We start from the raw sequence: 16855 nt of genomic DNA on the forward strand, positions 1-16855 counted from the left end.
AGTTATGAGCACTGCCTGACTCTTCAATCTCAGACGCCATTGCCTTGCCAACACTAACAAGCTTATTGTTGTCCTCTGTGTATACTTGTTTTATAAGAAATGTAAAGCTAGTTTTAAACAAATGCCGAAGTTTGCCAAACAGAAATGTATTTTTCCTGGTTTAGTTTGAATGTTTCTGTGACTCATTTAAGCAACGTGCTACACAGCTAAAACTTACATTAATAAAAATATTATATATATTTTATAGAGAATTTCCTCCCTCAGTGAGATTGGACACACTATATGCTTTCTTAGGTTTACTCCTAATTGTATTGGGGGTAAGAGTACCTTCCAAGCATCACATTTCATGAAATGGATGGTAAAAAAGTTCCATTGATGTTTTTGCTCTGAAGCATTGTGGGAAAGATACCTTTTCCAAGAAGCACTCTGAGTGGCTGATTCAATGTGTAATCAAGTTATTTCAATGGCTTGCACTTTTAGACTCACTCAGTATCAACAGACAGTCAGAGAGGTGCTGAATGTAGTTTGGTCAGTGGTGTAACGTTCCATTTTGGCATCCTGTCAAATTATAGTTAAAATGTTTTTTTAGTTCCATATTTTGACCTGTTCTGGCTACATTATAATTTTACACTATTTATCAGTCAGCAATTTATATTTACAAGACGTTGACTTTGTCAGTGGATTTGTTTTGTTTCTTTATGGTGGAATAGATAAACTAGCATGAGGTGTACACCGAAGTGCAGGTAGACAGCGGTATAATGCTTGTTTAAATTTTAGTTTATTTAGACCAGCAAACTTCACCCATACTTTATTTATACAAACATCCACAGGATGTCCAGATAAAGAGGGTCTTGTGATGCATTTTCCTAAGTACAGTAGATGTATGTTTGCCAAGTGGTCCCCATGAGGCTGCTTGTGGATCCATTACCGTTATGATGGTGCAATGGGGAAACCCTAACCTTAAAGTCAGCACAATTCAGTGGTGCTTGTTTCTGAAACTTACTTATTAGGGCTTACAAAACATTCTTGTGTCCTGGAAATGATGCCCCCCCATCCCTAGTTTGAGTCTTGTAGTAGGCCAGCCGCCTATACGTTGTTTTGTGTGATCAGCATAATGGACAAATCTATAAAAGTTTAGAAAGGTGTGGTAGAAAATAACGTGCAAGCCTCTTGAGCATAATGCAAATGTTATAGTGAAGGTGACATTTTTAAATATGGGGCTGTTATATCATTGGTCCTTGCTAATGCTCATTATAACATGGCACAATTTTCATGTACAAACTCTGCATCTCATTATAGGCAGTTTAGACAAGAAGCCGTTTTTCTTGCATTCATTTAAAAGAAGTTTGATATCTTGTTTGAAATGACCAAACCTACCTTCCGATGATGTCACTGGTAGCCAGGCAAGTTTCTGAACTGTCCACAGCCCTCTAAGACAGGCAGAAATTGTGGTACTGGCATCTCATAATGAGCATTAGAGAGGACCAATTATGTAAAGACAGGTTGAAAATGGGTGACATGGTCCTTTAATAGTCTGAAAAAATAGATTTGTCAGGTGTACATGTTCCAATTATTTGGCCTCATTAATAATGAATGAAAAGCTAATTGTATGGGGCCATCGGAAACATTTAGGTAAAAACAATTATCTTCTGAGAGGAACTGCTCTATTTCACAACAATAATGATTTCCCGGATTACTTTTGGCAGCACATTCAAACTCTTGATGCCAAATTATAATTGCAGAGAGAGAGGGAGAGAGAGAGATGAGTTGTCAGTCCAAGAGAAGCAAGGCATGCAATGGTTGGCGTAAAAATAAGTTTCAGACAGTGAAATAATGTGCATATAGAGTTGAATAATTGATCAAGACAGAGAGCCCATATTGACTGGCCACTATTATCTCAAATCGACTCTAATGGACTTGCAGCACTGAGATGCAGTGTGAATACAAAACACACTAACCACTAAACACTGCACGCACGCACACACACACACACACACACACACACACACACACACACACACACACACACACACACACACACACACACACACACACACACACACACACACATTTGGAGGTGGACCATGACAGTAGGTGGAGCAGATGTATGGCTAGGCTTCCCATCTCTGATGCATTAAATGCACAAAAATGACAGGCCTTCAAAGAATAAGGACGTTTTCAATGACAGGTTAGCTGGCAGCAGAGTGACATCCAAGGCCTGCTCAACTGTGCATATGCATAAGCATGAGGAGGAGAAGTAGTCAGACCAGTTCCTTGAATATTCTTAATGCTCCAAATATTTGTGTCTAATAAGATTAGGACTTTACAATATTGGTTGTCAAATACCGTATGTTTATATGTTACATAAATGGTAAGTTATTTAATTGAAATATACTCCATTTTGCCTTTGAATGTCTGTGTTCCGATGATAAATTCTTACACAGTTGCACTGATTGATGATTGATTGAACATATTGTATTAACAGTTTGCAGAAGTTGTACATTATAAAAATCTGCTAAAATGATAAAACCTGAAAAACTTGTTTACATAAGGGTCCTCCATTTTCAATTCAGCAAAACATTTAAAGACATACGGAAATGTGTACAGTATAGAAATAAAGAGGGTGGGGGGGGCATATCTAGGTGCACTGCACCTAGATATGCCAACTGGAAATGATTAATGATGCTATGGGACATATTCGTTGTGCCAGGCATTCTAAAGGGGACACACACAGCTGTTGTCTAGTTCACATGATGTAAGGTTTTAACACATAATGTTATACCTATCTTGATCCCAGGTAGTGACAGCAAACTGCACCTCAACCATCGCACGCACACACACACACACACACACACACACACACACACACACACACACACACACACACACACACACACACACACACACACACACACACACACACACTAGCTTTAATAGTTTCTCTGTTGATGTTGATTTATTTTATTATTAAACTTCCTGTTGAAATTACTATTTGAAGAATATGGGTATATATATATATATATATATATATATATATATATATATATATATATATATATATATATATATATATATATATAGTTAGTTAGCCTGGCACCAGTCCTGAGTCAGACTGAACGTGTCCAATTGTGCCTTAATGACTTCAAAAGGTATACTATTATTAGAATGCACACTAATTTAGCCTAGGCTTACAGGAATAAATCATTAATGTTAATATTATGCGGACTCCTGCCGTTACAACCCCTCACCGATGGGGGCGACAGAGTGCACTCGACTCTCTTCCGGGAAGACGAAGGAAAGGCGGGCGCTGTTTTTGAACTTTCAGAGCGTTGCAGAAGTTGTACTGTTGTAGAAAGTTTAGTTTAGTTTCGTTGGACAGTAGGCTAGGCACACACACACATACACAGCCAGGGCTTTTATAGGCTAACTTTCTTTGTTTTTAACTTCTGGCAACGGGAGCAGCAGCAGCTGCATTACATGTTTACAACATTATTTGCAAACGAGAACTGGTGAGTTTCTGTTCTTTTCTCGTTTATTATTAACCGAGACGTTACTGATGGAAGAAGTAGCCTATGCTAACTGCTATTCGAACTATGTGGTGCAATATGTGATGAACGCTAGAGACGTTAAACTTAATACACGAGTCAACGGTGTTGGTCTTTTATTCGCTGATAGTTTATAACTTTATTATGTCTCAAGTGTAACATCGGCCAACTCACTCATTTCTCTGTGCTAATGCTAACGTTAGCTGATCTAGGCTAGACATGATGGAGTCCTCTGGGGTGAACCTGCACAACCAGTTTCAGAAGCTGCTGGCGCATGTGGACGTCCTGAATGAAGGAATCGAACCACGTAAGTATCACTGTAGGCTCTGGAATGTGACGCCTCAATGTGTGCTCCAGGATAACATCCCGCATTGTTTTGATCTTATGAATTGATTATATTCACGTTCCAAAGGGTTTTACACGCAAATATTGCTCAGTTTTGATCCAATGTTTACAATTACAAACGTATCAACGTAAAGAACAGCCCAATATTACTTGCAGTTTAGGCTAGAAATACATTCTTACCGTTTGTTGACTGAGTCACATAGCCTGGCTCCAGCCCTCAATCGCTGAAATGAAAATTCAGACTTGAGTCATAGAGCCTAAAACATGGTGGTGGGGCTACTGGTCTTTTTTACATTTGTTCACTGATTGGGTCTGAATGATGCTGCTTATGGAACTCAATATCTGTCAGTTCCATCATAGTCATAAATAAAGCAATCAGACCACCACTAGCCTTGCTACAGTACAGACTCAGTACACCACCACATCTGTAGTGTGGGAAGTGCAGCCCAAGACATCTTCCTGGGAGAGTCATTGTGGCGGGGGCTGGAAATGTATATTCATGTAATCCAAATAATGGAGAACATTTCCATTTGAAGGAGTACTATTGTTCTTCCCTTTGCATTAGATTGGGTAACCCTTTCCTTATGTCCCCTTTCTGGAGGCCAGTTGTATTATTATACCAATCATAATCATTCTAACTACATGTTAGAATGTAGCAGACACATTATAATTAGAAAGAACAGATCATATAAAACTATATTCTCCCATGTCTGATCCCAGAGTTCATCCAGCTAGCGGTGAACTTCGACGACTGCCGTAAGAAGTGGCTGCAGGCGGATGTTGAACTGGGTTCCTGTAGGGAGGGGCTGGCTAAGGCAGAGACCGAGAGAGGGTCCCTGGAGGTGAAATTAAAGCACGCTCGAAACCAGGTTGACGTTGAAATACGCCGGCGGCAGAAAGCTGAGGCAGAATATGAAAAGCTGGTGGGTAATATAATAAAGCGAACTATCATATATGTCATATAATATCTAAATGGTTTTATGTCAATTTTCACAATTAACTAAGACTGTCATGTCAGGTTGAATTGTTGGATGTTTTGTGATAATTAATAACTAGCCTGATGATTGATCAATATGCATTGAGGCTACAAGTGTGTTTTGAAGTTGAAAATTTAAGTGGGAAGTTGACAATCCTCTAATAATTGTTCAAACCTTACTTTGACGAAGATAGGCCACTGCTCATAAGCCAATGCATTACTTACTGTTAACTAATGTTCATTATTAATAATGTTTCTGTGGGTTCGTAATCGTAACATCACCTGCTTGTTTCTGGGTCTAGGATCGTCAGCTGCAGCTGATCAAGGATCTATTGATCTCAGAGAACAACAGCAACAGTGTTCACCTGAGTGAGGAGCAGCGCTCTGCCCTGGCCTTTCTCAGCGCTCACTCCCAGGTAGCAAAGGCAAACCTCAACAACAGCCGCAGGTGAGCAGTGCAGAACTAGTCTATTAAAGCACAATGACAGCATTTTGAAGTATGGGCAATAACGGATAGTTTTGTGTGTGTGTTAGAGTTGTTCCGATAACGATACCACCCTCAAGTACTCGGTACTCGGAACCGGCCCGATACTCTGACCCGAGAACCAAAACATCCAATAGACACTAGGCTGAACGAATGCAACAGGAGCAAGTCTGACCCAACACTGCAGCAAATTGCCAAAAACAACCGATCTACAAGCATAAATGAAAATGTAGATCGGGGATCCATCTGCATCAATGAGAAAAAGGGGGTAAAATTACTCAACAAAAATGTAGTACTCGTAGCGGTACTCGGTATCTGCGAGTACTAAAAATGAAGTACTTGTACTCGGTCTGAAAAAAATGGTATCGGGACAACTCTAGTGTGTGTGTATTCTACAAACCATACAAGATTATATCCTGATTATGTGCGTTGTCTAATATTTTCCTTAGGTTAACTCGCATTGATGAATCAGGCTCCTTGCTGTCGGACATTAGCTATGACCAAACGGATGACTCAGTGGTATGGTTGGCCATTTTATATATCGTGTCTTTTTGTTATGCATTATATAATGATAGTGGTAATCCACTATCCACAAAGTATGTAAAATAGTGTATGGAGAAATATTGATGTTTCTAGACTATTACTGCTGTTCTGTTCTCCGGGGCAGGGCCCTGGTCCCTTCCCGGTCGCCGGTCGGTGATTCCACTTGTGCTTTCGCCTTAAGTGCTATTCATACTCCAGTTTTAGCTGATAAGGTGACCACTAAAACGGTGGTTAGTAAAAACAGAGAGATGTGTTGGGGTGAGCGTTGAGTCGCTTATCACCGCGGCATGCGCCATGTTGTAGTGGAGTATGAAGGCCTTTAGGTGCCTGGGGTGTCCGTACTCCTAACCCTGGTCCAGTGCCTTAGAGAGTAACTCTCACTAATGCCTCTGCGCATCACTGAAACAAAGCCTGTTTTGTGTTTGTGAAAGTCAAATCTATCTCTGGGAAGTGTCTCGGGGCCCCAGCTTCTCTCTAAAATGCACTATTTTTGTCATAAATAAAATGCATTCAACTGGATCGGCGGAGGCACAACCCGAAAATGTAGTAGAAGAAGTTACTCTGTCCGGTACATTACTTTTTTTTTTTTACGTTTTTATTTATCAAAGAAGAAGAGGAAAAAACATCCACACACTATTTTCTAGAGCTCCATGAGCTCCACACAAGGCATGTTTTTAATTCTCACCATCTCTCTCTCCAGGACTGGGATTCCTCTGTGATGACGTCGGTGAGGTTACGCAAACGGCAGAAAAGAGTGAGTGATGTGACAGATTTATCCACAAAGCCTATTGAGTTGTAAATGTTACCGTAACATGCAGCCTGTAGGTTTGATGGTCATCCATACATTGACAGTGGCTAGCTAACTAGACACTATATTAGGATGTCAAGTTCAGTTGATGGTAAAGAGATTTTATGTCCTTTTTTTTTATTTTATCCCCAGCGTTCCTCTAGAAAACTCTGCGATGCTCCTCCACAGGCAGTGAAGAAACCCCGTTCCACAGGGCGTGCGCCTGAGCGGGTAATAATGACCTCTGGCAGACTGGCACTAACATGCTCAATATCTGTGGCATAGAATAAAAAATAAAGATCTATAATAACAAATGACAAGATGATGAAAAGGTCACAACTGCTGTTTGATTGTTTTTTTTTTTTTTAAACTAGTTGAAGTTGAACCATGTTTGTTGACAATAGTATTGAAATGTCTCATTATTCAGATGAATGAGGAGTCCGTGGTTGCCAGAACCACCATCACTGTCGTGGCCAATGGTGGGCCTGCTCAGACAATCTCCACCATTGAGACGGTGCCGTACTACTTGCGCAGTCGGAGGACTGGTGAGAACCTTCTAAAGTTCTAACCCATCTTAATTTGAGCCTTGAGAATGATTTTGATCTCACTGAAGCCTAGGTTTTAAGCAGAAATGTTCTATTATTACACTAGTCTGGCCGCTTTTCTTGTTCCTTATTGTCGGAGAATATCAGCCATACAAGTGAATGTTGGTGGTTTTGAGGTGTGACACTGTGTGATCTCCCTATAGGTCCAGCTCCAGCATGGACCGATACCACCAATACTACAGATCAGTCTGAGACCGCCAGCGAGGCTCCCAGTACGCCAAGCACAAAAGTCCCACATCCAGCCAAAGCTCCCAGAGCCAATGTCGGAGGAAAGAAACACCAGTTGATCCCTAAAACGGTATGAGCCCATAATTATTTCACTGATCTGTTAGGACTATGAGATAGATTGTGAAGTCCAGCATTGCCATTGGAAATGCAGTACTGTATGTATGGGGGGTGAAATGAAAGGGACACTATGCTGTTAATATGCATTTCAGTTAACTGTTGATAGTGGTTATTGTCTAGAGACAATCAGCATCTATGGTCTCTGTCAAACCAGTTTAACAGAAAATCCCCCTTTCTGTCATTGTTCAAATAAATACAGGGAAGCATTTCACAGGCAAGCACCAGCCACTGGCCAACATCTAATTTGGTCTCTGGCCAACATCAAACTGATATTTTTTTTATTTTGACTTTGCCATGAACGGCAAACAAGGATGATTGAGATACATATAACATGTATTTTTTTGTTATCAAATGTTTTTTTTATTTAAGACAATAAATTACAATAAGATGTTAACACCATGAATGAATAAAGAAAACAAAACACATGTAAAAACAACACATAACAGCAAAAGCAAGGAACACAAAAACAAACAATCCCACCCACCCCTCCCCCCGGGACCAAAGATGCCACAAAAAGACAATGTCAGGACTCCTACCACTGTGCAATGGGAACATACAATAAATAAATAATAATGACTAAATCATGTCCTTAACCAAATCTGCAATACCAGACCAAATCTCAATGTTTTCCTCTTTTGCGCCGTGCAATCTTGCTGTTGACATCTCTAGATAAATGATATCTAGAAAGGTCAAAGCCCATTGGAGAAATGTCAATGTATGAGGTGGTTTCCAGTGCGAAGCAACCATCTTCTTTGCGGCCGTTACGCCAGCAAAGAAGACACGAATACGGGTATTATTTAAAGGCAATTGGGATACATCGTTTAATAAGAATACATATAACATGTATTGAATTACATTTTAGTAATTGAATATTCAGTTTAGTGATGTATATTAGTTATTGCTATTTGCAACTTTATAAAAATGAATAAACGGATTAATTAATTTGACAGATTAGTTAGTTGTATTGTAAGCTTGTGAGCTGAAATGTACTCCCCTCTTCTTGGTGCTGTCTAAACTGTCATGCACTCATCTCTTGCACCAAGGTGATCAAGTCTGAGTTCTGTGTGCCGTGTGGAAGGAGAACCAAGTTCGGTAAGATGTACCTGCGGTGCCAGGATTGCAGGATGGTGACCCATCCGGAGTGCCGTGACCGCTGCCCCATGCCCTGTAACCCTACTGCCTTCAGCACCCCCGTGAGGACCGCAGAGGTAATGCACTGCTTTTGAGCCGCATGGCATTAGTTCCCTCATGTTTCATTGTTGCGAACGCAGTGAGCACTTACTATGAGACCTAGCAGATCATGTCTGTGCGTGCGTGTGTCCCCCCTTTGTGCCCATATATGGAGCTACGTCTAAATATGGAGTGTGTTGCATCAACAAATCACTCAGCTCCATATATGGGCACAAAGGGCACAGACACACGAACGCATGAGTCATGGTGACATCAGTGTGATGGCTGCTTTGGGATATGGTTATGACCACACAAGCTGGATGGGGCTAGCGGTGCTGAGCCTTCTCGTTGCGGCCCTGTTTTAACTAATTTCACAGTACTACACAGTTCTCACTAATTCATAATTTATTCTAATTGTTATGGCAATTTACGATCTGCGTTCGCTTCCCGCGTTCGCGCGTCTTACTCGTTTCGTCACTATACTCATGTCAAAGCCTTTCATCCGTCTATCCTGTGTGCAGACGACCCTGGCTGACTTTGCTCCACCCACTGCTCCCATGATCCCCATCTTGGTGCTCCAGTGCATCAGGGAGATTGAGCGTAGAGGAATGCGTGAGGTGAGGATGGCTTCAGGCCTTCATTATCTTTGTACAGTCCTCATTTCCCCTGTCTGTATTGTATTCTATGTGTTCTATTTGTAGTCATTTATGCACCCGTGCCAAATGTGAAAGGGTCAAACAATGACTACTGCCTTTTCTTGGATCGTTTCCTTTCCACAGGTCGGCCTGTACCGCCTTTCTGGCACTGATCGCTTGGTCAAAGAGCTGAAGGAGAAGTTCATGAGAGGGAAGACTTTGCCGTCCCTCAACAAAATAGACGACATTAATGTCATCACAGGTGTCCTCAAAGACTTCCTTCGGAACCTTCCAGAGCCCCTGCTCACCTGCCGCCTCAACAAAGCCTTCATGGATGCAGCTGGTTAGTTCCTGAGATTCTTTACACGATTATTTCTCTTCTGAATGCAACAGTCTTTGTGTGAATATTGCTCTTTGAATCCACCGTTAGCCTCCAGTGGCGCCCTTGCTGTGTAGTCAAAGAATATCCAAAATCTCCTCGTGCACGCGATCTAAAGCATTTTAGGGCTCCGATTGAGATAAAGGACAATGTTTAGAGCTTAATAAAACATTAGTTTGAGTTCTATGCATAATAGTTGAGCGGCAGATCATGGCTGTGAGCGAGCCAGCCGTCAATCATTAAGTCTTGTTTTGTCCCCAGAAATCCAAGATGAGGGCAACAGTCTAGCCATGGTTTACCAGACGGTCAGTGAGCTGCCCTACCCAAACCGTGACACCCTGGCCTGTTTGATGATTCATCTGCAGAAGTAAGTCTCTCCCAGAAGCTTTTAATCAGCGATTAGAATTTATTTTTGAGGGGCGCTAAACCCTCCTATATCCAGCTTTGAGGGTCTGTGTAAACACAAACATTGAAGACAAAAGTGTTTAACCCATGTTGACCTGAGATCAGATTCTAAAAATGTCTTCTACATCCTGACAGTTTTCTGAAAAAGCTATGTTTCTATGTCAGTCGTTCTTCGATTTTTCAAAAATAGCAGACCTACAAGCTCGTAGCGCGCCACCGACCTTGTAGATCTGCTATTGTTCAATAGCTAAAGCACAACATAATGCTAACACCAAAAAGGCTAAACCCAGAATGGGTTAAACACAAACATTGAAGACAGAAGTCAGGACCCAAGTTTGGTTATATTTGTACTCTCATAGTCACTCCATTCGGAATTTCAGACCCGACATTGACAAACATTGTCGCTCTACTCTCCGTCTCATGCACTTCCATTGACTCTAATCAAACATGGCTAAATAACAATATACATAACCAGGATAAGTTGTGTCCTTTTCATAACAACACTAACTTAGTGACCACCTCCCTGTTTGTGTTTCCTAGGGTGTCCCACTATACGGAAAACAAGATGGACGTGACCAACCTAGCCAGGGTGTTTGGCCCCACACTGGTGGGTCATGCTGTCCCTGACCCAGACCCAATGACCATTTTACATGACACCAGCAGACAGCCACGGGTAAGTAGAGATGAATGAACTGGATGTAAGGAGTGTTTCCCCCCCCATGTACAAAATGTGAGGACTGAACCAGCCTGTTCCTGCTTTGCCTCAAGATATTCAAATGAACGTTAATAACGTTAATCATTTGCCAAATGAGCCCATACTCTTCTCAGCAAAGTATCTGACCAATAACTCCTGTACCCAGGTGATGGAGCGGTTGCTGAGTATCCCAGCAGAGTACTGGAGTCATTTTGCCCATCCAGATAACATGGACAACGGACAAGACGCGCCTGATGATCTCCAAGGTAAATTATCCAAATGCACGACAGTACATTTTGACCAATGAGAGATCTGTTATTTGGGAAGAACTAGATAAACAAGTCCATAAAATATGACACATTTGTTGTAAAATGCAACGAATGGAAGACAGTTCTACAGATCTTATACTTATATGTTCTGATTCTGAAAAGTAAAAGGGTATGGCTGCCACAGTCCTGTTACTTTTGTGTCACACCTCCCTTGTATGTGCACATATAACATAAAAACATATTCTGATATAGAATCTAGAATTAGTGTGAGAAACGAGGCCTAGATGTTTCAGTGGATGCCTATCCATGGGACTGTTTGACACTGATTTTAATTATAACTATAAACGTTTTTTGTATTGCACTTTTTAAAACAAAGATAACGTGCTTTATAACACAGAACATTACAACAAAATTCAATGCAATCAGAAATGCGATGACAAATGAGAGGGGGGACACTGATATAAAACGGGGATAACAGTAGAAATAACAGAATCCAATTTTAAGATATATACATTTTCTGCAGTGAGCATGTTGGGACCAGTGACCACTCCAGAGCACAAAGCGTTGGTTAAAACACCATCTTCCAGCTCGCTCTCCCAACGCATGAAGCACACCCTCTCCAGCACCACCCTGTAAGTGCACACTCATACATACTCTTATTCGTATACCGTTTACTGCAATATTATGAATTAAGAGGCATGCAAGTAGCTGACCTGATAATGTGTCGACAACGTAATCACAACACCCCCAGTTGCCTGGAGATTTGTGATGCATATTTCTCTGTAAAAACTGCCTAAAGGAGAAGAAAATATGATGAACTAGAAGCTTGTGTGCTCACGTTTAATGCCACGCGTCCGTGTTGTTGTTTCTCCGTGAATATCACGTGTCTGAGTGAGACACACCCCCACAAACCGTATATACGGCACATTTTGAACCAAGGCAGACAGTGATGTGCCACGCCCACTGACCGTGTTCTTTCTCCCGAGAAGGATTGAGAGAGGTAGGGAAAGTACAGGGGAGCAGCCCCGCTGTGATTGGCCAATAGTCTAAGAGCCACCAAGCTAGGTTGAAAACGCAGAGTTGAAGGTATTGGCGTACCACGGCCACAAAGGCCCTTCCGCATACTCTGCATACGAGAATGTATGAGGAGTATGTGTCTATGATTTGGCCACCTGAACCGGCAGACAAAGAGGATGTATGAGGAGTATACATTGTGTCTATGACTTGGCCACCTGAACCAGGCAGACAACGTTGTGTGCTCCATGGGCACAAAATTGTGGGTGTGGAATTCTCTCATTTGTAATAATAGATTGGACTGACCTTCTGTCTTCACCCCTCGTAGGTTCGGAAGCCGGAGTAAAGCATCGGCTCCCTCCAGTCGACAGAATGGCTACTTTGCTTCTCCACAACTGAAATGAACGTGAACGGGACAAAGGTACCCATATTGTACCACTGGGTTATCTTACTGCAATAACTGTATTATTCGCACAATCCTGGGAAAACTACTGTGCAATTTTTATTTCTTAACACTAACTTTTTCTTGCTCTGAAAAAAAAAGAAATCCATATATAATATATATATATATATAGCCTATATTACCTTTGATTAACATAGTAACTGTTTTAAACGATGAAACCATATAAGTGCCAATGTCTGCTATACCTTTTATGAGCATGCATTAATTAAATGTGTTGATGCACCATCTAACCTGTGGTTCTAACTGCAGAGGCAGGTGCTTTAGTACATTTGAAACATGCAGCTGCGTTTAACTGTTTTTAATTGCTGTAAAACTGCCACGCATTGTTTTTATATTATTTTGCACTATATGACTTGTATGTTGCATGAACAAAACTTTTTTTTCAAACGGTGTAATGTAAAGTGACATTGACTTTGTATTACTGAGGGATTGTATTACCAGGCATGTTAAGGCATTGCCTGAAGATGCACACTGTAACTGTACCACAAGAGGTCGCCATTGCATCATTTTTGACATGCTAGCATGTAAAGATGATTTCTTCACTGTAAAGAGACACTCCTTTCTGACACTTTTTCTATGATGATCAACAATCATAATAAAAAGGATTACCACTTTTCACTTGCCATCGTTGAACTTGTTGAGTAGGAAGGCGACACATGCGTTTAAATCAATATTATGTAGAAGTGGAGTGGAGATTGTGGTGTAGGGGTGTGTTATGGTAGAAAAGCAACACCCTGAACAAAACAAAATCTACACTGTAGTCTGTAGAAGAGAGCCAGAGGATCCCTCCTAAAGTCTCCGGGGGGAACCATCATCATTAAGGACCAACTCCTTCAGATTGGAAAAGAGTAGGAGAACACAACAGTCAGGAAGACTGCCAGCTATCTGATAATTCTATGAAACAAAAATATACAAAAGCATAACTCCACTAAACACCATTCCAAGCAGGTGTACAAGACCCATGTAAACAATATTACTACATAAACAATATTTTAAGCTAATCTCTCTTCTATTTACATTGGGACAGCTCCTGACCTCTGAGTGTAGCAGTGTAACTCAGAAAGGCCAATGCTAGGATCAAATTAAGAAGACAGAAAGTGTAGCAAGAGATTAAAAAAAAACTCATGGCAAGAGCATACAAGCAGTCAAATTACTCCCATCTCTACTGTAACATGTCAGGGGTGTCGGTAAACCCAAACGTTTTTTTTCTTTTCCTCCCTGGAAATAAAAACGTCTGGGTTTCCGAGGCTAGGGTGTCGGTAGCTCAGGAAGAAAAGCGGACGTCTTGGAATGGAAAGGTTCCCAGTTTGAGATCCCTGGCTCCTCCGGGCTGCAAGTCTCCTTGAGCAAGGCACTGAACACCAGTTTGAGATCCCTGGCTGCAAGTGTCCTTGAGCAAGGCACTGGACACTATACAGCTCCATCTCAATGAATTAGAATATTGTGTAAAAGTTCATTTTCTTCCGTAATATAATATATAATATATAATAATATAATTCAAAAAGTGAACCTTTCATATATTCTCAATTCATTGTGCATAAAGTGAATTATTATTTTGTTTTAATCTTGATTATGGCGTACACCTCATGAAAATTTAACGAGAAATGTCGACCATCTGAAAAGTATATTAATGTATGCAGTCAATACTTGGTCTGGGCTACTTTTGAACAAATTATTTCATCAATGGGGCGTGGCATGGAGGTGATCAACCTGTGAACAAATTATTTCATCAAATGAGGCGTGGCATGGAGGTTATCAGCCTGTGGCACTGTTGAGGTGTTATGGAAGCCCAGGTTTGTTTAATAACAGCTGTAAAATTAATCTCATGTCTCACACCTTCCTCTTGACAATACAACCTAGATTCTCTGTGGGGTTCAGGTCAGGTCAGTTGGCTGGTCAGTTAAGCACAGTAATACCATGGTCTGTAAACCAATTACTAGTAGTTTTGGCTCTGTGGGCAGGTGATGGGATTTTTAGATTTTCATGAGCTGTAAGCCATAATCATCAAGATTAAAACATTTTTTTTTTAATACTTCATTTTATGCACAATGACTGGCTGGCCAGGGGGAGGTAGTTTAGAGACCTAGGATTACTGCATGTTTTTGTGAGGGTACCTACCCTAGGGGACACGGGGAAAACATGCCCCCTTTACCTGATTACATGTTGCTTAGAAAAAGGGAAAGCTATTGTTGCTGTCCAGCATAAACCTTATAACACCATATTTTAACTTTTTATTGGTAAATGATTATGCCCTAGTGCCCTACCTTTCCATACTACATTGTCATACAAAAGTAGCAAACGTAGCAGATCTACAAGCTCTGAGCTTGTATGTCTATAGGTACCCAATGCTATGCTCTACGTGGGCAGTTTACCAAGGATAACATTATGAATACAAAATATAGCCTACCAGTGTTTCATCCTGTGTATTGCCAGAGATGGCCAGTCAACTACAAAATACAGTTATTTAAACCGAATGTTTACAGTTCTCTACTCTCTCTTGTCTGTATTTATTGTATTTTGTTGTGTTGGGACTTGGGATTGCTGCTCAACAGTGCCACTTTATGTCACCCAACAGTATTGCAGCTGTTCGTTCTCCAAACATACAGACCGACAGACGAGGCATGAGTTTGAGTTATGCCTGTTCAAAGTCCCTGTTATTTCTGCTTGGAGCTACATTTGTTCCTCTTGAGGATACATATGCGTTGTGTATTGAAGTTTTATTGCTGGCGGTCAAACGGTTCATGAGCTATGCCTGTTCAAAGTTTGCATTTCCTTTTTTTTTTATATATATTGTTGGGGATTTAATGCCTATATTTTACAGTAGGTAGACAGGAAACAGGGAGAGAGATTGGGGGGAAGAGACACAGCAAAAATCGGAGGGATTGGTACTCGAACCCGTGACACTGTCATGCTGGTTTACCAGCCAAGGTGCCTGGACCGAAGTTTGCATTTTAAATTGATCGCTGTAGTGCCGCCCCTTGGGACAATGGTCGTGGGCTTGGCGTCCTTTCCGTTTGGCATATCCCTCTAGTCTACCATATTGGCAAGGTTTGCGAAAACAGACTGCTATTTTTGGTGGAAGAAGAAGAAGAAAAAAACAGACAAATTCAAGCCAGAGGCCAAGAAGTCGTCCCAATAAGGAATGCAAAATGTGTGTACATTTTTACACTTTCAGAGTTTCATTATTACCCCATTACAGTAAGTGTCATGTACTGTAAGTTGTTATATTCATGTAACCTAATGTTTAACATACTTCATCTTCATTTTCCTTCATGTAAATTAAATGTTTCCCATTACTTCAGTGAAAGGATCAGAACATACTACTAGCACTAGTTATCCCACAGACAGGCAGACATGGAGTTGAATGATAATGGAATTTGGCTCATTGTTCCAACAGTCATTACAGCTATCTCCATAATCTATTGGTTGAGTGGGCAGGCGATGAGGTCCGATATTATGAATTAAAGAAGAGATCATTTATACTTCTTACAGTTATTCCATTACCAGTAGCTGTGGAGAGAGAACCAAGCCATCCTGAACTCATTGACATACATTTTATACAGCTTCATTCAGCACAGTGCTTCAGCAACACAAAAGGCCCTTTGAGGTGTGAGCCTGGCTGCTTGGAGGAGAAATGAGAATATGGAATATAGTGAAGCCTTCTACGAAATTAGATTATTCTTGGCCTTGCGCGCACACACACACACACACACACACACACACACACACACACACACACACACACACACGCAAAGATGCACACCATGCATGGCTCAGAAAAGGCCCTTCAAAGAATGTTTGAATTTCAAATCAACATTAATAGTTCATTAGCCTGAAATAAGGTCTCCTGAGTGTAAATCTGTCCTCTCACTGGGGGATTTAGTGTTTATTTATACTGCGTGGTGGAGTAGCATCCAGTCAGCGGCTGCAGACATCAAACAGCTGGCCGTGTGTAGCTCTGTATTCCACCAGGCCCCAGTGTGCATTGATAGATCTCAGCCAAGCTGTGGGACTACAAGGGCCAAATGAGTAACTAGTCCAATTAAGAGCTCTTAAATAAATTACAATGTAAGCTCGTAAACACACAACATCGCTATTTAATTCCTCCCTTTATATGGTGAACTGCAGGCGGTAACGACAACAAAACCAAACCGTTATCAGCATCCCTGGAAGCTGAATACAATAATATGCATGCA

The 16855-nt window shown here is 41.1% G+C and overlaps 1 protein-coding gene across 1 annotated transcript; it reads left to right on the plus strand.

Moving 5' to 3' along the window:
• The first annotated feature begins 3378 nt into the window (after positions 1-3378).
• Positions 3379-13232, plus strand: LOC308327852 (rac GTPase-activating protein 1-like). The gene is made up of 17 exons (XM_080781419.1): positions 3379-3509; positions 3749-3852; positions 4611-4813; positions 5169-5314; positions 5800-5869; positions 6594-6647; positions 6834-6911; positions 7108-7225; positions 7429-7583; positions 8674-8838; positions 9322-9417; positions 9580-9778; positions 10076-10181; positions 10760-10892; positions 11080-11179; positions 11706-11814; positions 12525-13232. The coding sequence occupies exons 2-17, from the start codon at positions 3765-3767 to the stop codon at positions 12598-12600; spliced, it is 1896 nt and encodes a 631-aa protein (XP_080637545.1). The 5' UTR covers positions 3379-3509; positions 3749-3764; the 3' UTR covers positions 12601-13232.
• The last annotated feature ends 3623 nt before the right edge of the window (positions 13233-16855 follow it).

Source organism: Protomyctophum bolini (genome assembly GCF_963924005.1).
Source record: "Protomyctophum bolini genome assembly, chromosome: 2".
Taxonomy (NCBI): Eukaryota; Metazoa; Chordata; class Actinopteri; order Myctophiformes; family Myctophidae; genus Protomyctophum; species Protomyctophum bolini.